General features: G+C 39.7%; 1 protein-coding gene across 1 annotated transcript; it reads right to left on the bottom strand.

Moving 5' to 3' along the window:
• Positions 1 to 5,507: 5,507 nt before the first annotated feature.
• LOC140014131 (uncharacterized) lies at positions 5,508 to 7,952 on the bottom strand. The gene is made up of 3 exons (XM_072064534.1): positions 7,009 to 7,952; positions 6,303 to 6,792; positions 5,508 to 5,528 (listed from the first exon to the last, which is right to left on the bottom strand). Exons 1-3 carry the CDS (start codon positions 7,950 to 7,952, stop codon positions 5,508 to 5,510), a joined length of 1,455 nt encoding a protein of 484 aa, XP_071920635.1.
• Between the last annotated feature and the right edge of the window lie 16,383 nt (positions 7,953 to 24,335).

A 24,335-nucleotide genomic window follows, 5' to 3' on the forward strand; every position in this document is an offset into this window, starting at 1 on the left:
CTAAAAAGTGAATAAAACTAAAATAAAATAACACAAACAATAATGAACTAAAATGCAAACCATCTAAACACCAATCAACCGATAAGAATTATCACTAAAACAAAGCATACCAATTAATTCAAAATTTGGTGTCTACAGTTTGCCCCTCTTTGTCTGAGTTTTGAAAAAACTTGAGACAAAGAAGTAGACACCAAAACACTTACCTGTGTTGCTTGGCAGTAAAATGATCTCAACGCACTGGAATTCTAAAAATGCGACTGACCTCAACAGAAAATTAAACGGGGCTGACCCGAACAGAATTTAAAACGGGACTGACCCGAACAGGAATTTAAACGGGACTGACCCGAACAGAAATTTAAACGGGACTGACCCGAACAGAATTTAAACGGGACTGACCCGAATAGAATTTAAACGGGACTGACCCGAACAGAATTTAAAACGGGGCTGACTCGAACAGAATTTAAACGGGACTGACCCGAACAGAATTTAAAACGGGACTGACCCGAACAGGAATTTAAACGGGACTGACCCGAACAGAATTTAAACGGGACTGACCCGAACAGAAATTAAACGGGACTGACCCGAACAGAAATTTAAACGGGACTGACCCGAACAGAAATTAAACGGGACTGACCCGAACAGAATTTAAACGGGACTGACCCGAACAGGAATTTATACGGGACTGACCCGAAAGGAATTTAAACGGGACTGACCCGAACAGAATTTAAACGGGACTTCACTGGGAAAGTTTAAACAATTAATTGAGGTTTTTACCTGAGAATAGTTCAACTTTTTGCACCAAGAGGGAAATTTGGATCTTTGTGATTGAAGCGAGAGCTGATGTTGTTTCTTGTGATCGAATTTTGCAAATAACATCGATCCTTGCTTACTGGGAAGCTTTGTCTGTCATTGATTTAGGCGCCAAAGAGAGAGCGGCTGCTTTTGTTTGTAAATGCAACATTTCTGCAAGAAAAGAAGAAATAATGGACTTGCCACCATTATTTGATCCGGTTTGCCTTGAGAATCGTGTAAACATGAGTCTTGTGATGCTTTTACTTCTGCTTTGCGACGTTTGCCTTAGTCAAACTTGAAACCTTTCGAATTCTGAGACTGATAAAATACGGATTTAACACTTCACCCAATCTAGGTGGCAGCTTTGTTGCATATCACTCACTATAACTGATGATTGAATCCCTTATCTTTGCTCAAACCTTAGGGTTTATAATTCATTTGAATTCAATGGTGAAAGAATGATGCGTGAAAGTTTATCACATAACAATCAATGTATATGTAAGATTATTTCCTATGTCAGGCAAAGATGAACATGCAAAAGAATGCAGACAACCATAGATAGCAGAATGCAAATGAATTAAAGAAACCAGGAGATTTACATTTTGTAAAAAGGTGTTTATACAGAAAATACAAGTTTAGCCAATGAATATCATATTCAAGACTTCGGATATTTTCGCTTCGGAATCCGATACTGGCAGAAGTTTCACAAATATGAGGAAAACCCTCAATGAACCAGGTCACCAGCTGTTCCTTCTCGAGCTTGACTGTTGTGAAAACCTACCTTGGCGCCCTTTCGGGTTTTCACCAAGGTTGCCCCCACCCATTTATTTTTGCTTTTGTTGTTTTTCTTTTCTCTTTTCCTTTTTTTCTTTTTCTTCTTTTTTCCCTTTTTTTCTTCTTTTTTTCTTTTTTTTTCGCTTTTTTTTTTCTTTGCTTTTCTTTTTCTTTCGAGGTGCCCTTTCGGGTTTTCACCTAAAGAAGAATGAAATATCTCGACCATGATCGACTCAGAAACATGAATTAAAGATTTCTGGCATCAGTAAAATGTACTTCCCTTGTAAAATTAGGCGAAGACATTACGAACATCACCTGCCAGTTGATTAACAGATTTTCTAATAGAAATGCAGCAAGTGACAAAAGCCAGGACTTTGGGCTTTTAAATGAGGTCCGGTGGGGTGCTTTGAAAAAAGTTGAAACTTGAAAGCAGATTTGATACGAGGGGTGAAATAACTTGAGATTGCACTTTTTTTGAAAACAACTCCAAAACTGAGGAAAATTTGCCCCAATTTGATCACCTTTTCTCTCTTTGCATTTTTCATTGCATTTACCTCACTTTTGCATTTTCTTTGAAAGCTAAATTTGCCCCAGTGTAGGGTTCTCTCTTCTTTTTTCTTTCTTTCTTTTTCTTTCTCTTTTTTTTCGAAATAAATTTGCCCCAGTGTGGGGTTTGCAATTCTCAAGGGTTATCAAACGAAATTTGTCAATTTTGATGGCTCAAAGGGGACAAGTAGAGATAAAATATTTTTTAGTGTAAAAGAAGATGGCCTGGCTTGCATTCCGCCATTTGCATGAATTTCTTAAAGAAAATTTGCATGATCAAATGAAAAACTTTTTGCACATATCTGAGTTGATGGGTTGAGGGAATGCCTGTCCATCCATTTCTGCCAAGATGAGCGCTCCGCCAGGTAATACCTTTTGGACAATGAACGGCCCTTGCCAATTTGGAGCAAATTTGCCTTTAGCTTCATCTTGCATTGACAGAATCCGCTTCAGTACCTTATCACCTTCTTCAAATGTCCGCTGATGGACCTTTTTGTTATAAGCCCGGGCCACACGTTTCTGATAGCACTGACCATGACAGATGGCGTTGAATCGCTTTTCATCTATCAAAGTCAATTGCTCATGGCGCTGCTTGATCCAATCGGCCTCCTCCAATTTAGCTTCCATAAGGATTCGTAGTGACGGAATTTTAATCTCAACTGGCAATACAGCTTCCATTCCATACATGAGTGAATACGGCGTTGCCCCAGTCGATGTCCGAATAGAAGTCCGATACGCCATTAATGCATAGGGCAACTTTTCATGCCAATCGCGGTGCCTTTCTATCATTCTGCGGATGATCTTCTTCAGATTCTTATTTGCGGCTTCTACAGCTCCATTCATCTGAGGCCTATAAATGGCAGAATTGCGGTGTTTGATTTTGAACTGCTCACATAATCCATCTACCATGTCATTGTTCAGATTCCTGGCATTGTCCGTGATAAGTGTTTCGGGTACCCCAAAGCGACAGATGATGTGATCTCTCAAGAAATTGGCAACTACCTTCTTCGTGACATGTTTGAATGATTCAGCTTCAACCCATTTGGTAAAGTACTCGATTGCCACCAATATAAATCGATGTCCATTTCAAGCGGGAGGATCGATTGTACCAATTACGTCCATACCCCACATTGAACAGGGCCATGGGGCGGTCATGCTATGCAACTCAGTGGGTGGAGCGCGTATAATGTCACCGTGCATTTGGCATTTTATACATCTCCGGACAAAATCTATGCAATCATGCTCCATAGTAAGCCAGAAGTATCCGGTCCTCATGATTTTCTTCGCTAGCAAATGGCCATTCATGTGAGGTCCACAAACGCCACTATGCACTTCTTTCATCATGTATTGAGCTTCGCTTTCATCGACACATCTTAAAAGATTCAAATCTGAGGTTCTTTTGTATAACACTTCTCCATTTAAGAAAAATTTTGAAGCCATTCTACGTAGAAAACTTTTGTCTTTTATACCAGCATGCTGAGGGTAAGACCCAGTTTTGAGAAACTCTTTAAGATCATTAAACCAAGGAGTAGTATCCGAGGACTCGTCTGCAGCCCAGCAGTGGGCTGGCTTGTTTTGAAGTTGAATTTGGATTGGTTCGATCTTCAATTCATCTGGATATTGGATCATGGAAGCCAAGGTGGCCAAAGCATCAGCAAATGCGTTTCGGGCTCTCGGGAGATGTCTAAACTCCAAATTTTGAAACTGCTTGGCCAAAGTGAGCAGACTACAATGGTAGGGTAGAATTTTCGAATCTTTGGTTATCCATTGCTTCAAAGTTTGGTGCACGAGCAAATCTGAATCACTAAAAGCTATCAACTCCTTGATTTCCATTTCCAACGCCATTTTGAGACCAAAAATGCAGGCTTCATATTCAGCCATGTTATTCGTGCAAGCGAATTGTAATTTGGCAGCGGCAGGGTAGTGCTTCCCTTCGGGTGACACCAAAACAGCTCCAATTCCAGCTCCGAGAGAATTCGAAGCTCCATCGAAGAAAAGCCTTCATTCAGGACTTTGTTCACTTATATCATCTGCAGCGCCTACAAATAGGACCCTCTCGTCAGGGAAATAAGTACGGAGTGGTTGATAATCATCATCCCTTGGATTTTCCGCCAAATGATCGGCTATAGCTTGCCCCTTGACAGCTTTCTGTGAAGTGAAAACAATATCGAACTCTGAGAGAATTATCTGCCATTTGGCCAATCTTCCAGTCAGCATCGGCTTCTCCAAAAGATACTTCAAAGGATCAGACCGGGAAATAAGATACGTGGTATGGCTCAAAAGATAGTGTCTCAACTTCTGGGCTGCCCAGGCCAATGCACAGCAGCTTTTCTCAATGAATGAATAATTAGCCTCGTACTGCGTGAACTTCTTGCTTAGATAGTAAATGGCTTGTTCTTTCCTTCCAGAGTCATCATGTTGACCTAGAACACACCCTACTGCTCCATCGAGTACAGATAAATACATAATCAAAGGTCGGTCCGGTTTGGGCGGCACTAAGACTGGTGGATGCAACAAATAATCTTTAATCTTGTCGAAAGCCTGTTGACACTCCTCATTCCAATACAACGGTACATTCTTTTTCAACAATTTGAACAATGGCTCACAAGTGGCAGTTAATTGGCCAATGAACCTCCCGATAAAATTGATCTTCCCTAAAAAGCTTTTCACGTCCTTCTGAGTTTTTGGCACTGGCATATCTCGAATTACTTTGATTTTTGCTGGATCTATCTCTATGCCTCTCTTACTGACAATAAATCCCAACAGCTTACCCGCAGGTGCTCCGAAGGCGCATTTTGCAGGATTTAACTTCAAATTGTACTTCCGTAGTCTCTCGAACAATTTCTTCAGATCAACCAAGTGGTCCTCTGCCCTTTTAGACTTGATTATAATGTCATCCACGTAGACCTCCATTTCTCGGTGGATCATATCATGAAATAGGGTTGTCATGGTCCTCTGATATGTTGCTCCGGCATTCTTTAAACCGAAAGGCATCACTCGGTAGCAAAATGTGCCCCAAGGGGTAATGAAAGCAGTTTTCTCCCTATCTTCTTCTGCCATCAAGATTTGGTGGTAGCCAGCAAAACAATCGCAAAAGGTTTCAATCTCATGTCCGACAGTATTGTCTAAGAGAATGTGAATGTTTGGTAAAGGAAAATCATCTTTAGGACTGGCTTTATTAAGGTCTCTATAGTCAACACAAACTCTCACCTCTCCACTCTTTTTTGGAACAGGGACAGGATTTGAAAGCCAAATTGGGTAATGGGAAACAATGATAATGTTGGTTTTGAGTTGTTTTTCAATTTGCTCTTTTATTTTGAGGCTTATATCTGGTTTGAATTTTCTGGGTTTTTGCTTTACGGGTGGAAAAGAAGGGTCGGTGGGCAATCTATGCACTACCACATCAGTTGAAATGCCTGTCATATCATCATAGGACCATGCAAATACATCCTGGAACATGGTCAAGAATTCAAGCATCTCTTTTTTCTGCCTTTCCTTCAAATGAATACTGACCTGCACCTCCTTAACTTCATCCTCAGTGCCAATGTTAACCTTTTCTGTTTCTTCCAGGTTCGGTTTTGGTTTTTCCTCATATTGTTCAAGGTCCTTTGTAAAAGAATCGAATACCTCCTCATTATCACTCTCGCTTTGGAGTTCGGATTCACAGAGCTCCAAGTCGCGAGTGATATAGAGATTGCCATTATCGTATTCCAGAACGGTGATATCCAAAGGGTCAAATAATTTTATTTTTGGCCATCTGAAAGAATTAACGAATGTGGGATAATAAGCAAATAAGCATACAACAAACAAATGAACAAACAATATGAATATAAACAAGCGAATAAACAACAATGACAAGAACAACTTGTGCATTTTCATAAAACTTTGATTGAAAGCAAATGGAAATGAAAACTTAACAATATTTACATGCACAAACGTTAGTCAAAAAAGGAAAATTGTTTTCATTGGCTATTTACAGATGCAAAAGTATTTTCATGAATTCACATGAATGATAAACCCCTTTCAGTTTATCGAAACTCCTTCCGAACGGGCAGGGACTCGGCTGTCCAATTAGAAATTGACCCTTCAGGGATGTCAGGAAAGTCAGCTTCATCTGGAAAACTATCTTCAAATGTTGCCCCTACGAACAATTGGGCCAAACTAGCTTCAATTTCTTCAACTGGATTAACCTCTGATGTGATAACCTCTGTTGGTCGTGGAAAAGTATACCGCAGTGGTGGAATGTCGAAAACCCTTTGCCTGCCCTCTTTCTCTGCTCTTTTGCGCTCTTTCATCTCTTTGATGTCCTTGACGGTTGGTTGGAAACCCAAACCGAATGTATCCCTTTTTTCCATAATCTCCACTGGCTTCAGGATCCCTTGCAGTTCACGCCCCAATCCTCTGTCTAACTTGTATCCTCCACGAATCATTTCCTTAGGCATCATTACACTTGCTTTTGAGAGAGCTTGTTCCTCCATTGTGATCCAACTTACGGAGACTATATCGGATGTGCTATGAGGGGACATGGTGGCACTTCGACTTCCCTCCTCTTTAGATCCAGAATCAGTGATTACCAGGCAGTCCTCTTCGGCAAAGATAGTGATTAGCTTGTCATTTACTACGAATTTCAGCAATTGATGCAACGAAGATGGCACAGCCCCAGACTTGTGAATCCATGGCCTTCCAAGTAAAATATTGTAAATGCTCGGGAAGTGCATTACTTGGCAAGTTATTTGAAATTGGGCGGGCCCCATCTCGATTACTAAATCTGCCTCTTCTATCGGCTCCCTTTGAGCTCCATCAAACCCTCGAACAATAGTCCCTGAAGGCCTCAGCTTAATGTCTTGCAATCCTAGCTTCTCCAAGGTACTCCAAGGACAGATATTAAGCGCGGACCCGTTGTCAATTAGCACCTTCGGCAGCATTTTTCCGTTGCACCTCACTGTTATGTACAACGCCCTATTATGTCCAATGCCCTCCGTTGGCAATTCATCGTCAGAAAAAGCAATTTGTTTGTTGAATAATACGCTCCCAACCACGTTTAAAAAATTATCAACAGAAATGTCCCTCGGAATTTGAGCTTTAGTTAATACGTCGATCAATGCATCCCTATGCACGTCTGAAGAGAAAAGTAAATCCAACATGGTTATCTGGGCAGGTGACTTGCTTAGGTTTTCGATTATGTTGTATTCACTTCTCTGGAGTCGTTTAAGGAAATCCACGGCTTCTTTCTCGGTGATGGTTGGCTTAATGGGCGGCTCGGAATTCTTTGCTTGAATCGGAATAGTAGTTTCAAATGGACTTACAGTCCTCCCCGATCTGGTAACCACTGACACCTCTTTCTTTGCAGCTGAATTTTCCCCGATCTGTATAATAGGTTCATCGTAATTCCACGGCACTTGTTGCAGGCTCAAAACAGGCTCTTGCCTCGGGAATTCGATGAATACCGGCTTCAAAGCTTCACTCTCTGCTGGCGTGAGATCCAAGACAAAAGGCTGGTTATCTTCTTCGAATGGCAACTCTATGATGAATGGTTGGTCTGTGACCCCAAATACCTCAGCTTCTCTTGCCAAATCTTTGAATTGTTCCATATACTCCGTGTCATCCATAATGACCCCAACGGTATTAACATGGTCCGGCAAAGGGTTCCTATTTACGTTCGGCCCTTGCGCCTCCCTTTGCCGGATTACAATCTCCCCGGCTTCTACCATATCTTGGATTTTATGCTTAAGCGCCTTGCAATCAAAGGTGGCATGTCCGGGGGCCCCAGAATGATAAGCACAGACAGCTTGTGGATTATACCACGCGGGCATGCCATATGGATAGGTAGGAGGGGGCATGTGACGACCCCACCTCCCCCTAAGGTGTACCAGAGGGTTCAGCGGGCCGCCTGCCCAGCTCTCGCCGGGACTCAGTCGTTCTTTAATCAAATCCAGAACAAATCACAAGAATAAATAGGGCAGCAATCCAAACTTAAAGTGGAACTTATATACATTGCTATCTCAAAAGGAAGTACAACCATCAAATGTACAAAGGTTCTCACTTCACCATACAACCAACCCGTGCCAAGCACTAGGGCGAGAACCATTACAAGGCCAAAGAACTAGATCAACTAGACTATACAGAACGCTCGTCCTTGCTCGCCTTTTCCTGCTAAGGAAAACAATTGACGTGGTATGAGCTAAAAAGCCCAGTGAGGTTCCAAACAGTTAATCAAACAATCAAACAATCAATTCAATACATTAAACATGGAGTATCAATAATTCAAGAAACATTTACAATGGAAAGCAATAGTAACATTCATTAAAAGGATACGGCTCACAAGGAGCAATTCGTTCATTCGTTCATCCGATCTCCTGACATTTCCCCTTATTCCTCCAATCATTTGAAAATGCATTTTTCGTTTATCAATAAACCCTCGTTCGTTCGTTCGTTCGTTCGTTCATTCATTCATTCACCCCCGTCCTGGCCGTTGGCCAGTCTCCACCAACCTACAGGGTAATACTCGAATATACCAAACGTTCACCCAAGTCCCTAATCGCCCGACCGAGTCCGCTTCTGGCTCGAGACGACCGGTAACAAGGGGCAATGGCCAGTTCAGCCCAAAAGGCTTACATTCATGCGCAAGTAACATTTCAATCATTAAATCCTTGAAAATTACACAGTTATTTAGGTCGAGTGCGATAAAGTACACACTCGCCTAGAAAATTCGTTTTGGAAATCATTAAAAGCAATTAACACATTAGCAAATGATAACAACAAGCCATAAAGTCAAATAAGGAACACTCACCTAGATATACAAAATAACGTGCAAAATATCCTTCCGGATATTACCCTTAGTCACCAATGAAACCTAAGGTTGAACAAGAGAACATATTACAGTTTATTGAGCAAAACATTTAAGGGAAACAAAAAAACCCGACTAATTAGGAGTAAAACGTGTAAAGATGACTTTCAAGTAAGAAGAGGGTTGTTTGAACCACAGGATGAAAAATCATGTTTTTAAAATGAAAAACCGGTCATGGTATTGGCCAAACAAAAGTATACAAGTTCCAATAGAAACCTAGCCCTCGAGCGAAAATTTGGGCAGCACGCCCTTTGTGTTTACCTAATTTTCCAGCCATTTTGGCTTCATTATTTTTCCTCAACCACAACCCAACATCACACATAAGCAATTCAAGTCAAGAGCCATTCCATAGGCTCACAATATCATAAGAATAAGAATTACAACAATCACAAGTGCAGAAATTCAACTTAGCACAAGACAGATTTGACGTACGAATGCGGAAATAACATATCCGAAGCTACGCTTATCGGATTGAGACAAAACCTATGCCGTTTCGAAACTAAGACACAGAGCTACAACATTCATGAAGGTCACTTAGTCTAGTTCCTAATGTAACTTAGTCAAATTCTCAAATTACTAAACCAGAAACCAATTCGTCGGCTGTTTAAATGCTGAACACTGTAATGGACATATCTCAGAGTACACAAGTCCGAATCAGGTGTTCTTAGAGGCATTTGAAAGCTAATTCAGAATACTACAACTTTCATGTTTTGGCAAAAAGCTAAATCAGAATGGATCCTAGTCGAAAAACGTGATAAACTGGACTTAACTGATCACACGGACTGCTTGGGAAATACTTAAAATAGTAAGGGTATTTTGGACTTTTCATGTCCTACGTTGCTCCGATTGAGCTGAAATTTTGTAGGCACCTATAAAATACCATTCTCTACAACTTTACTTCTTTGACCTAAGGCCAATTCGGCCTCTAACATAGGGCTACAAAACCGGACAGAATAGAAGAACAATTTTCCAGAATTCTGAAATTTTCAGTTTCTAGTGGAATTTTCTCAAATTTCTGGTTCTAATCACCACCAAACAACCTTATATAACCTTAATTACAACATTTACAATCATACAACAAGTTTAGGCAGAGAGCTATGAAACCCTAGCTTGCTTATTCATCCCAAAATTCATCACAACCACTTGCATAATCATGAAATTAAGCCAAAACTTAAGCTAAAAATCATCTTAAACCCAAAATTTAAGCAACAAGGATCATGACCAGATTTGTACCTCTAAAGCAAGACTTGGATGAGTGATAGTTCACTCCCTTTGAAATTCCTTGGTTCCTCAAGCTTCCCAACTCATAACCTTCACTTTAATCGGTTTGGAATTGGAATTCCTCACTTAGTTGTAGCAAATCAAGAAGATGGAATGTTTTTTTTTCTTTCTCACACTCTTTGGTTCGGCCAGCAGCAGAAATATGGAGAGGAAAGGTGAAAAAATTGGTTAAGTAAGATGCCAAAGTGTCTTGGTCAAGATGCTCTTAGGTGGTGACACTTGTCGCCACCACCACCTTTCTTTTTTTTCCTCTTTCTTTTCCTTCTTTTCTAGCCACTAGTTTTGGTCAGCCTTAGCTGTAATATAAGAAGATATTTTGCTCAAGTATCAATGAACTTGTAGGGTAAGAAAGTGGTGGTCAAGTGGTGCGTTCAATCGGTAGTGCGCGGGACCCGCCGGTTCGCGCCGTTTTTCTTAAAAACTCACGTACTAGGGTTTTTACTTCCCATTCACTACCCTTATATCATTGCTACCAATCACATATTATTTCTCACTTAAAAGTCACTTTTAATCCTCAAATGTAATCCTTACTCTGTACCGAAAATTCATCCGGCGAAAAATCGCGAAAACCCTAATTTTGCTCCAAACTTGAAACCGAAGCGTAAAACCCTATTTTCTAGGTTTACTTACACTTATTGTGAAATAATTGGGTAGTGGGCTTTGATAAATACTAATTTTCAAATAAAAGGGTATTTTTGAGAAAAATACAAGAAATTTGCGAGTCCTCACATTCTCTCCCCCTTAAAAAATTTCGTCCTCGAAATTTTACCTTCAGTTGCTTCAGACGTGTCTGGAACTTGTCGGTTGTCTAAAGCATAAACCTTTGCCGGTCCGCTAGTTCGTTGCCCTCCTTCATTCACTTGTGATTTAGCTCCATCCAGTTGCAGAGTATTGCTTTCACGTGACTGTCTCCTCGGACAGTTGCTAACTTGATGATCGCCACTTCCGCAGATTAAACATTTCCGCCCCTTTCTCCAACAATCGCTTTCGACATGATTTGCCTTTCCACAGTACCCACAGACCACGTGAGAAGCCATCTTTTGGCTTTCTTGAAAACTTTTCCCAAATCTGATTTGGCTTTCTTTTGTAGATCCTTCACCTATCGCCCCTAATGTCCATGGTGGGTGGGACAAAAAGTTCACTTTTTGCACTTTGGAAGGGACTCTCGCTTCACTTAATTTCTCCACTACACTACTCGATGCACTCCTTTTCTGGGTCTGGGAAGCTTTTATCTGTGCCTTTGCAGTCTCGATTCTTTGAGCTTTCTCAAGGGCCTCCGTAAACGTATTCACTTGTACTGCCGCTAATGCTTCTTGGAGTTCCAAATTTAATCCCTGTATAAACCGTCTTACTCTTCGCCGCTCTGTGGCCACCAATTCAGAAGCAAACTTGGATAGTTTCGTAAATTTTGTTTCATATTCGGCCACACTTAGCGTTCCCTGGCGTAGTCCAATAAACTCTTCCTCTCTCCTCTCTTGAACTAAAGGAGGGAGGTATTTCTCGTTAAATTCCCTTATGAAATTCGTCCATGTCCATACGGTCTGTTCTCTTTCCCATTTTGCTTTAATAACGTTCCACCACGCTCGGGCCGATCCTTCAAATTGGAACACCGCAAAGTTTACTTGTCTTTGCTCGGTGTAATTCAAGACGGTGAAAATATTAATCATGGCCTCTAACCATTGTTCGGCTATATCCGGATCAGATCCTCCAAGGAATTTCGGAGGAGTAAATTTCTGAAACCTCTCAAGAGCCTTATCTTCTCCGATTTCAGGGTTCCGGGGTTGATTCACGGCCATTTGGCCTTGTTGATCCACTAGTCTTGCCAAGATATCTGTCATTTGTTGCATTACCGTTGCCATTGGGTCTTCGGCTTCAACCCTCATTCCTTGCTCTTGTGCAGATGTTGTTTCTCTTTCCTCTCTTGGCTCTTGAGCTCGTTCATTCCCACGGCCACGTCCACGTCCACGGCTACGTCTCCCGTCCATATATATGTTTTCCCTCTCTTTTCTTTTCTCCCAAAAGGTAATTTAGTAAATAAACACGAAAAGATTACTAAAGTAACTATTGAGGGCACCAAATATTCAAATAAACATATACCCACATAACACGCCATACCAAGATGACGGATAAGCAAATGCACAAATACATATCAAGTTGGACAGATAACCATGTACATACAGGTATACTAACGTCATGTAGTAACAATATACTGGTAAATCAAAAGGAAAAGGTGAAGTCGTCCCAGTATCAGCCCGTCCGGTCTCTCACGTCACTTACTATCCAAACTAGATGTCCCTGATCTCTTGTGCTCATTCTAGTCAGACAAAGCCTGTTCATGTTCCCAAAATGTAAGTCTCAAGTATTTAGCAGCACCTCAACTATAGAGTACTCAGGCACGAGAATCCGAAATAAGATAATTCACATCTCGAGCTGCAGTCCCAAGAGTAAACTATCTACAATCGGAATTCCTACCTGACATACCTATCTATGGTCCTCAGATACCATTAGAAAGATTTAAGGCCTATAACATTCGCAATTCATAGTTTCACTTAGTCCCTCATACTTATTCACCACTTAGTCCAGGGTCACTCCACGTAGAAACCACGCGAAGCAACTATAAATTTTATCCCTCAATCGCTTAACTTTCAAGTCCAATCAAATCCCACAGTCCGGTATCCTAATCTTTAATCTAGGATACACTACAGAGATCTGAAGCCGTGGACGTGGAGGTTCACTCCAACGACATATGTAATCATAACATAACATTGCATTTCATTCATTCATTCAATACATTTCATTCATTCAATACATTTCAATCATTCATTTGAAATTAGAACGAGTGCGATAAAGTACGCACCCGCCCTTATTTTTTTAAAACTTCCAACAATTACCATGTGACGCCCCGAAAAAAAAAGAGTTTGAGAACCCGTAAAAACCCTAATCTTTTCCGAGGGTTTTATTTCCTTTAATAGCATGTTTTCTGCATTTCCTGGCTTAGGAAATTTTCTTGAGGAATTTTTATGAGTAATTATAGTTTTTAGATGGTTTTTCTAGTATTGGAGAGTTTTTGGAAAATTAAGAGTGTATAATGGACGTGGGACCCACTAGTGCGAAAAGTTCGGAAAAATTCGGCCAATAAGGTTAAGTTTTGGATACTGTGTAAAATTTATCGGGTGTTAAGAGATAAGTAGAGAGTGAGATTTGATTGATGTGAGAGGAAAAAGAAGTGATAAGATTGCATTAATGAGGTGACAAGTGTCACCCTCTTATTGGTTTTACTTTAAGATTTACTATTCCAATTTTTGACTTTTTTTGACCAAAGGTTAAATATCTTAAAAATTACCCAAAAATCACCATTTCTTACCTTTGGATGGCCGGCCCTCTCTAGCAAGAAGAAAGACAAAACTCTTCAACATCTTGGCAAATTCCTAGCTCAAATCATCCAAACTACTTGCCTAAATTAGTTTTTACTCCATAAAATTCCTTCCTTGGGTACTAGTAGGTAGTTTAGTGAAGTTTGTTTGAAGAGCTATGTGAGGCCCCAGTTCGTTCTACGTTGATATATTCATTAATTGGGCGGTAACGTTTGGTTTTGGGAGTATTTCGAAAACCCTAAGTAGGGATTAAGATTTAAACCCTAAGTTCCGGTTAAGATTGAAAACCCGTTTTCCTACATTTTCTTTATTAGAAAATTCCCCAGATAATTTTTATGAGTAAATATAGTTTTTAGATGATTTTTCTAGTATTGGTTAGATTTTGAGAAATTAAGAACGTATATCGGACGTGGGACCCACTAGTGCGAAAAGTTCGGAAAAATTCGGCCAATTAGGTTAAATTCCGGATACTGTGTAAAATTTATCGGGTGTTAAGAGATAAGTAGAGTGTGTGAAGTGAGTGATGTGAGAGAGAAAAGGAAGATAAGAATGCATTAATGAGTGTGACAAGTGTCACAATATGATTGGTTGGATTTTAAGAATTACTATTCACAATTTTGACTTTTTTGACCAAAGGTTAAATATCTCAAAAATCATTCAAAATTCACCATTTTTCTCTCCTTGGTGGCCGGCTCTCTAAGCTCAAAGAAGGGAGGAAATTTTCCATCTCTCAAGCTTCCATAAGCTTCAATCTTCCATAAACAAAAGCTTAGACTAGATTTCACTCCATAAAATCTTATCTTCTAGTGCTAGTAAGGGTTGTGGTGAAGTTTGTTTGAAGGTCTAAGGTGCCCAACATCTTCCTCTCTCTTGGTTCTTGGTAAGTGAAGCTTGAAACACCCTACTACACCTAATGATGCTTATGTTGTGCTTATTAGTGATAAGAGTGCTGAAATTTCTGGTTTTAATCTTGGTTTGAAGTGATTTGGTGAAGTTTTCCATTTTATGATGATTTTTCTGGTTTAATTGGATTATGATGGTGTGGTTGAATATGATGAATGGTAATAGCCTATAATGACTCTAGTGAGTGTGAAATGTGGATAAATGCAACCAATTTTGGATTTGGTGTGAAAATTGAAAAGTTAGGGTTCCTAAATCCCCAATTCTGTCCGGTTTTGGATCATAGGGTTAGAGGCAGAATTTGACTTTGCTCAAAACATGAAAGTTGTAGGTATTGATGTGTTTGAGGTGCCTAAAAAATTTCAGGTCATTTGGAGTAATGTAGAATGAGATATGACGAAATTACTGTAGCTGTTCTGCTTTGGACAGAATGCAAAAACTGTACTGGTAATTGGCCATTTTGACTGGAATTGGTTTGGATTTGGATGTTGGTGTCTTCTGATGAAATGTAGCTGGACATCTTAGCTACCATATGCCTTTGGAATTTCGGCATTTGGACGTGTATAGACTAAGTTATAGTCATTACAGTTTTATGTGATTTGCAAACCTGTTTTGGTAATTCTGGATTTGTATTTTGCATATTTGACCTAGTTGTGCTAGGATTTGGACTGAGTGGCCTTATACATTGTTGTACCCCTGTTCCTTAGCTTCGAAACGGTGGGTCTTACACCCCCATCCGATAACCGTAGTGAATTTGGTGCCATTACCGCATATTGAGGTCAAATACGGTTTGTGATTCTAGTACGTTTTTGGAAAGTTTATGGCTGGAACTTTGGCTTCACATTTGACTGAGTTACAAGCTGTTTGGGCTTCTAACCAAAACACCAAACTTATAGCCCTATATCAGAGCTTTCTAACGCCCTTGGAATTTCATGAATCGGATTTATAAAACCTGAGATATAGCCGAGCAAATAAGGCCTGCCCGTGAAAATGACCAGAAATCTGTTTTGGTCCTGATGACCAATTTCCGTTCCGAATTTGGATTGCCGACCTTCATGAAAGTTGTTCCATTTGGAATGAACTATATAACTGCCAATTTTCAGCTCTTTTGACCATGTGTAGCATAGAAAACAGTTCGTACTCAAAACTGACCATTTGTGCATTGGCCAGATTTCGTAAGTGATTGTGTTTGGTTCATTTGGGACTGAAGCCTCCAGTTTCAGTTCTGGATGTCTTCATAACAGTTGTTGTTCATCCTTTAAGCTTCGATTTGGCATCTCATCCGCCTTAATCCGATATTCGTAGCTCAACTTATGGGTGAACTAGAAATGAGTATCAAATCTGCCGTTTGCCGTTTCCGCACGCGTGCGTGTGCCCTTTCCGTACTTGCGTGTGCCGATGTTGCTGTTTTATTTGTTTTGGGCACGTTAGTGGCCGTTTATGACATCATGTGATGCAATCTTCTATTTCAGATCGTGGTGAGCTAGGCGGAGCTGGTGGGCCCTACTAGCGAACACGCACGAAGTGATTTTCACGTTTGTACTACTTTTGTACTTTGTGTAAGTATTCAGGCCAGTTTGGTGTGTTTTCTTTGCTATGTGTTTGAGATATGTGAAAAGGGCACTTAGGCGAGGGTGTACTTTATCGCACTCGACCTAAACCCTAATTTGAATGTATAATTGTACTTGGCATATGTATATGAACTTTTTGGAACCAAAACCCTTGAGCTTGTGGCTCGGGGCGACTTTCGAATAAAGTTTGTGAAGTTTGCAAAGTTTGTGATTTTGAATAATTTTGTGAAGTTTGTGAGTTTGGGGCGAACTCTTGACTTGGTTGGACTATTCGAGCCGGTTAGGGCTTGGTCGAAGGCAGTCCAACTTAGTCTGAGGTCACCAAGTTTGTAGGTTCATGTTATGAACCAATTTTGTAAATCCGGTTCACCGAGAAGGTGACCAAGTTTGTGACCCGAGCTTGTGACTCAAGCTCAAGTTTGTGATTTCGTTCGCCCGGGCAAGTTTGTGAGGTGACTGGCCAGTGAGGGTGATAAGGTGTCGGTGGGTGTACAAGTGAAGTTCTACGGACTATTATTTGCGGTCGACGGAGTGTCGGCAGGAGATCACGCATGGCACATGAGTTGGCTTTGGAGCCACCTGTATCCTTATTATGTGATGTTACTTTTCTGCTTTTGCTTTACTCTTATTGTGTAACTGTTACGTGAAATTTATGCTTTCGCCCCTGTTTACTTACTAAGCATATAGCTTACCCCATTCCTTTTGTTTTCCTTAGTAGGGGCCGACGCGGGGACTTTTGGCTCGTATACTAGTATAGTAAGATTGGCTTGTAATAGTTGAACAGTTAGGATGTTTGTTTTTGTTTTGGTGGTTTGACTCGATACTTTTGGAGAATGTAATTATAACTCTTTTTGGGATTTGTATATAGTATGTAAGGTACTCTTTTGGATTTTCTGGTTTTTATCGCTTTAAGGTTTGAGTCCTGGCGCGAGCTAGGCAGGCGGCCCGCCGATACCCTTGGGTTCGCCCTTGGGAGAAGTGGGGTCGTCACAAGCTAAGGTGTCCAACATCTCTACCTCTCTTGGTTACTAGGTGAGTGGTGTGTGAATTCCCTCTTGCACTTAATGAAGCTTAAGTTATGCTTATTAGTGATTAAAGTGCTGAAATTTCTGGTTTTCATCTCGGTTTGAAGTGATTTGGTGAAGTTTTTATTTTATTGATGATTTTTCTGGTTTAATTGGATTATGATGGTGTGGTTGTTTATGATGATTGGCAATGGCCTATAATGACACTAGTAGGTGTGAATTGTTGATATTTGCAATCAATTTTGGGTTTGGAATGAATTGTGAAAAGTTAGGGTTCATAAACCCCTAATTCTGTCCGGTTTTAGATCATAGGGTTAGAGGCCGAATTGGACTTTGCTCAAAACATGAAAGTTGTAGGTATTGATGAGTTTGAAGTGCCTGAAAAATTTCAGGTCCTTTAGATTAGTGTAGAGTAAGATATGTCGATTTTACTATTGCTGATCTGGGTTGCTCAGAATGTGAAAACTGCGCGCTTGTAATCGTTTGTTTTGACTGGAATTGGTTTGGATTTTGTTGTTGGTGTCTTCTGAGGAAATGTAGCTGGATATCTTAGCTAACATATTCCTTTGGAATTTCAGCATTTGGACCTGTATAGACTGAGTTGGACTCATTACAGAATTGTGTGATTTGTGAACCTGTTTTAGTGGTTCTGGTTTGGTATTTTTGGCATATTTGACCTAGTTGTGCTAGGATTTGGATTGAGTGGCCTTCTACATTGTTGTAGCCCTGTCTCTTAGCTTCGAAACGGTGGGTCTTGCACCTTCATCCGACAATCGTAACGCCTTTGGTACCATTACCGCAAAATGACGTCAAAACTATTTTTCTGGTTTTGAGCTTAACCTTCATTTCCGGACTTTTTCCTAGCTTGACTTGTACTAGTACTACTTGGAGCTTGCTGAATGGATATTAGATGAACTTATTTGTGTGACTTTGGGACTGGCTGAAGAAATAATGAAGCCATGATGGCTGGGAAAGTAAGCAAATTTAGGGGAAGTGCTATCCGAAGTTTTAAAGGACTTGTTTGCATTGAGTTTGTGATCTAAGACTTGGATTTGAGCAAGGCAATGTTATGTGATGGATGATTTCTGAGCCGTGGAGGTGAGTGACCCCAAACTATTGTTAAAGCTTCTTATGAACCGTTTCTTGCACTATTTACTTGATTGCATATCATGAGTGCTTGCATGTGGCCCATGACATGTTTTGGCTTAAATGAGTGCTTGGAATTCGTGTGCTGAACACCAACGTCTCCACCTCTGTGTACTGTTCATCTGGAGCAAATGGCTCCCCCACTGACTGTTTACTGTTTAATGTTTGTTTGGAGCGTTGGGTGTTTAAGTACAACGATCTCGCTGGCTCACGAGAGCAATAAATGTACATTTGATCTTGAAATCATGACATCACTGAAATGAACGACTGTGAAACTGAATTGATTACTGATTTTAATGGTTACTCGCTGAGCTTCTAGCTCACCCCAAAAATGTTTTATTTCCCCCCCCACAGGGCTCAAGGCGAAGAAAAGCTTGGAGTGCTTATTCACGTGACTGGATGGCTTATATCGTGTACAGTTTAAGTTTGGATCTATTTTATGTATGAGTTGGTCTTGTGTAAATATTTGAAATTGATATGGATGTAAGTATACGTTCCACGATTGGAATCAGTTTCCGCTGCATTTGTAATATGTAATCATTGGAGAATTTGAGGTAATTTTTGAGATTTATATTGTAATCTGTTTGAGGAATGTAGTGAACGACTGAGTCCCGGCGAGAGCTGGGCAGGCGGCCCGCCGAACCCTCTGGTTTGCCCTAGGGAGAGGTGGGGCCGTCACATACCACAAATAAGCAAGTATCAAAGATTCACACACTTGACACTCACCGAGCAATTCAATAAGAATTATTTTCTGGGAGTTCAAGTGTCCACTGTGAGTTCCTCTTGAAGGTTTCCTTGTGCGCCTGGCAATTAATAGCGGATAATCACACAAATAATCCACTTGTCAAGGAAGATTGTACACTAGTGCAATCTAAGGGATTTTTCACAAAATGAACCTCAATTACTCATAAATCGAGGTTCAACTTGCCTTTTATTATGTACAATATTATTTGAGTTTTTATCATGAAAACCGAGGGCAAAACGTTTGAATAATACTAAGAGAATTAAGAGTTTTGGAAAAACTCCTTTGCCTTGAAAATTGAGAAATTTCAGTTTTATCCTAAATCTTTGAAAATTCGAATCTCTCTCGATATAAGCCCAAAATTGGTAAACTTTATACCGTTGGAAACCTTTTGGAAAGTGTTAAAAGTTCTTAGAAGACACTTTTCCATGAATCGAAGTGAAATGTGCTCAAAAATGAGCTTGAAGGTACAGACTTGGTTTACAAAGTAGAATTAAGTTGGATTTCGGCCAAATTTGAAAATTCGGCACGATTCACACGTTACGAACCGGCCTCTGAAATTTGTAACTCAATTAGTGTTACAAGTGAGGTTTACAACAAAGCAAGCGGATCAAGAATCGGAGTTTCGAGTACCGAGATACGGTAGCTCGAAGTTGGGGAAATTCAGGACTGGAGAAGAATTTCCAGATTTGAACCTTCAACACTAGAAATTTAATTAGGTATCGAAACGAACTTGGATTGGTACCAAAATTGGCAGTATTTTACTCCTATATGAAAAGTACCACTCTATCAAATTTCAGGGAAAAATACCTTCGGAAAGATAGTTAATTAGTCAACCAAAGTTCAGGAAAAATTCTAAGGCAATCTGCCTTTTGACTTTCATTTCCCAATTCAAATCGTTTAACCAAGAAAGCTATCCAACCATGGTTCATTGGTGAAATAAAGGTCTAAGATACATCTATGATACCTTTGGTAATGGTTTAGCATCAAGAACTTCAAGAAATAAAATCATTCCCAAGTTTTGCCCCAAATCAGTCCAAATACTACGTTTTTCCAAACAGGGCAGTCCTCTTGTTTTAGTCACAACTCAATCAATTTAACTCAGAATGAGGCATGGTTTATGGCGTTAGAAAATATATTCATAGGACTAAAAGTTCACAGAAGAAAATGTTCTGAAATTTGGCAAGCAACCAGCTCGAAATTGAGCCTCAAGTTGCTGCCTCTACAAACCATTCCAGCAATTCCGAGAGACAGGACAGCTATCTTAAAACGTTTGGTTCGGCTCATTCACAAAGAATCAGAATGTGCATTTTATCTCAAATTAAAGCCAGGAATGTCTAGTTTCAAACGCCACCGACGGTACTTGATTTTGACACCCGAGGACAGAGTTATGGTCAAAATGCTACCGCTGGACAGGGTTACCCGAAAATAACTTTCCAGCTTGCCTAGTCCACGAATAAATTCATTTGCCCATCCAAACGTTAATGTTTTCCAACGAAAATTTTTACACATATAATATAACATATAAACATCAGGTTCACGCCAATAAATCACCAAAAATGGGCCTTATCATGACCGAACAAAACAGGGGCAGTTTCGGAAATTTCTTGTCATGACCTCAACTTTGAGTTTCCAACAATAATACTCCATAAATCCATCATTATAACCACTAAACTACCATTAAATCCAACATTAATCCTCTAATCAGCAACAACAACCCAAGTGTGGGAATTCAAAGAGCCCACTTTCACAATTTCCAACTATATCAAGCCATCCATACACATGCAATAACTTAAAGATGCATTTCTACCATCATAATCCAAGTTTAAGGTGTAGGATGAAGTTATACCTCCTTAGTGCCTTAACCCAGAAATTTTCGGTCCTCAAGAGCTCCAAGAAACCGTGAAATGCAGCCCTTTTTGTTAGCTAAATCCAACCTCCAAGTAGTTTGCTAGATGATCTTCAAGTTTGGTGAAGATTGGTTGAAGTTTTGGGTTGATTTGATGAAGGAATTTGTGAAGCAAGAGAGTGAGAGAGAGGGAAGGTTGGCCGGCTGCTTGGTGAGAGAAGATGGAGTGAATTTTGATCAAAGTTAGCTTCGAAGAGAAGATTAAATGAGTGGTGCACATTCACTCCAAAGTCAACCCTTATTAGGGCTCGTTTGGCACGTTTTAGGCTCGATTTTCTCGCGCGTTTGGTTCACTAGTGCACTGAACCTCCAATGCATTTATATTCATGTAAGTATTATTCACTCTTAATTGTCCCGAAATAAGGGTCTAAAGTCCCTCAAATAAAGTCGCGCGTGTGAAAACGCGTACCGTCAATTTAACGCTATAACGCGAAACCTCCGAGAATTTCTTATAACGATTGCACTACTAACTATCACTTGAGCATTTATTCATAAGATTACCTATTTTAGGACCATAGTACAAGTCTCCAATATTCCAAGCTTATTGTGCTCCTACGCGGATAAAATCTCCAAGTACTATTCACTATTTTTACTAAACGTACTCCAGGAAATTAATTTTTGAAACGAGTCACTTTAAATATATAACGAAGTTATATTATCGTGTATTTAGGTCTAATAAGACTAGAAAATATTCCTCGTGGCAAAAATCCAATTAAATAATTTATTAAGCCATAAATTAGGCATAAAATAATAGTTTTTACGAGTCCTCACAGTCTATACCAATTAATTACACTACCAAAATACGTAAAAACTTGAATTTACGGTAACTACGAACCTAAATGAAAAACCCTTGATTCTAGGGTGAATTGCAATTCTTAAGGGGGTAAATGAGTAGTAAAGCTATTGTAAGATAATAAATTCCAAATAAAATGGAATTTTAAGAAAAATATAAGAAAATTTTCCAGTCGTCACATAGTCAAGTTAGCTACTAGGGCAAACAAATAACAATGTGGCGTTGGAGTAAAAAGGTAGCAGTTGGTCTTAAAAACATGAACAACCCTAAAACCTTTCGCTCAAATCGCGAGTACATCCAACTAGCCCCCGAGTGAAAATTCGGCCAACACGACCTTTGTATTTACCTATTTTTCAGCCATTTATGGCTTCATTATTTTTCTCAATTCAGCCCCAAAATCACACACAAATAATCTTACCACAATAGCCTTTCACTAGACTCAATTGCATTCAATTACAAAACAATGCTAGCAATGCGACTGGAACTAATGTTTAAGACAAATAACAAAAAAACAGGTTTGACATCTCTTGGCATTTCTGTCATAGCCAAAGATACGCTTATCGGATTGGGGACTACTTTATACCGTTTCGAAGCTAAGACAGAGAACTACATTCTTATGAAGACATCAACATCCAATTCGGCATCTAACATGCACGAATTAAACAGGTCAGAACAGAACAACTTGGTTTCAAATTTCTGGAATTTGGACTTTTACTCTAGAAATTAATATCTAACAAGTACTCCATCATCAAAACCATTAATTACTAGCTCAATAACATCAATTAACAGGTAGATAACCATAATCAAGGCTGAAAATATAACTTAGCTAAACATTCCACCATATTATGCACAACTCACTAATTAACCGTCATTACCCAAGATTAAGAGTTTCTATCCAAACTTTAACAAGATTAAGAAGAGAAAATGGATAGGTCCATAATACCTCACCAAGGATGCTTGTAAGAGAAAACCACAACCTTTCCTTCCAAAGCCTTACCACACAAAGCTTCCTAAGTTTCCAAGTGAGAGTTTAATCGGTTTAGTTTTTGAATTTTCACTCAAACAAGATGGATGCAAGGTGAAGTTGCTAGCTTTCCTTCCTCTCTTTTCTCTCTTCACTCACTGCTGAAATGTGCAGAAATGAAGTTTGAAATGAAGCTCCAAGAAAGATAAGAAGGTAGGAATTGATTTGGGTCAAAGTTGAACAAGTGTCACACTTTGATTGGAAGTCAAAATTTTCTTTTCTCTCTTATTTTTTTAGTCCAAATTTTTGGCTGCATTGAGAAGATATTTAAGGCTGATTTTTTTCAATTAATAACAAGGAGATTAAGGTAATAAAGTAGTGGTCAAGTGTTGTATTCAATCGGTAGCGAACAGTACACATCGGTTCAAACTGATTTTCCTTAAATAGCGTGTACTAGAGTTTTAACCTATGATTCACTAACTCATTATTATCACTTCTAATCACACACCTTTTCTTATCTAAAACTCACTCTTAACCACTAAATTTAGTACACACACCTCCACAATTAATCACACTACCAAAATACGCAAAAACCCTAATTTACCGGAACTATAAAACTATGGGTAAAACTCTTAAATCTCTAATTCATTTCAACTATTGAGGGTGTAAATGAGTAATAAAACTATCATAAAGTAATTCAGTCAAAATAAAAGGGAATTTTAGTCAAATTTTTGTATTTAGTAGAAGTAAGAAGGTCTTGGTCAAAAGCCACCATACATTGGTTTCGCGACAAATGGCGCACTAGGTTTTATTCTTATCCTTTTGGCTACCAATGGTTAATTTACCTAGCTAACTTCTAATGATCCCTAGCACATTGTAAAAATATTATTCCCTAATACAACGTCACCTAGTCGTCAAAATTTTATCGCACTAGCGGGTCCCATATCCAATATACACTACTAACGTTACATAGACTAACTTGTACCGGAAAAATGTCTTAACAATTTAATTTCCTTATAAAAAATCTCTCAAAAATTAACATAACAAAAAAAGGTATAGAAATTGTATGCAAGAAAATAAAATAATAACTACAAAATAAAGAAATTTTCGGGTTCTCACACTATCTCCCCCTTAAAGAAATTTCGTTCTCGAAATTTTCTTACCACCAGGATCTATCCAAATCTTTGTTAAACGGTAAACTATGGAAACCGTACCTTCTACGTCCTCAAATGAGCCAGGGACCCGATGTTGCTCTAGTGAATACACCCGAGCCGGTACTTTTGATCCAGTCCCTTCCCCTTTCGACTGTCCAAGGTTAGTCTTGGTTGGTTGCTGGGTCCCTTACGCTTTTCGAAATCGAATTGGCCAGTTAGCAATCCGATGATCGGCGCTCCCACAGCGTAGGTATTTTTCCTCTTTATTCCAGAAATTATTCTCCATGTGATTTGGCCCCCCGTAAAATTCGCAGGGACCACGGGATGTAGAAGACAAGCCTCCCCGTGAGGCACCACTCTGTTCTCGCCCAACCTGACCACCTCTGGCCTGGGCTCCTCTTGACTTCTTGGGAAGTTTTACTCCTCCAGTTCTCCTTCCAGACTTGGAAAGGGTACTTTCATCCTCTTGTCCCGAAGTACTTCCATGCCATCCCTGTTTTTCCGCTTAGAAGGTTCT

The sequence above is a fragment of the Coffea arabica genome, chromosome 9c, assembly GCF_036785885.1.
Source record: "Coffea arabica cultivar ET-39 chromosome 9c, Coffea Arabica ET-39 HiFi, whole genome shotgun sequence".
Taxonomy (NCBI): Eukaryota; Viridiplantae; Streptophyta; class Magnoliopsida; order Gentianales; family Rubiaceae; genus Coffea; species Coffea arabica.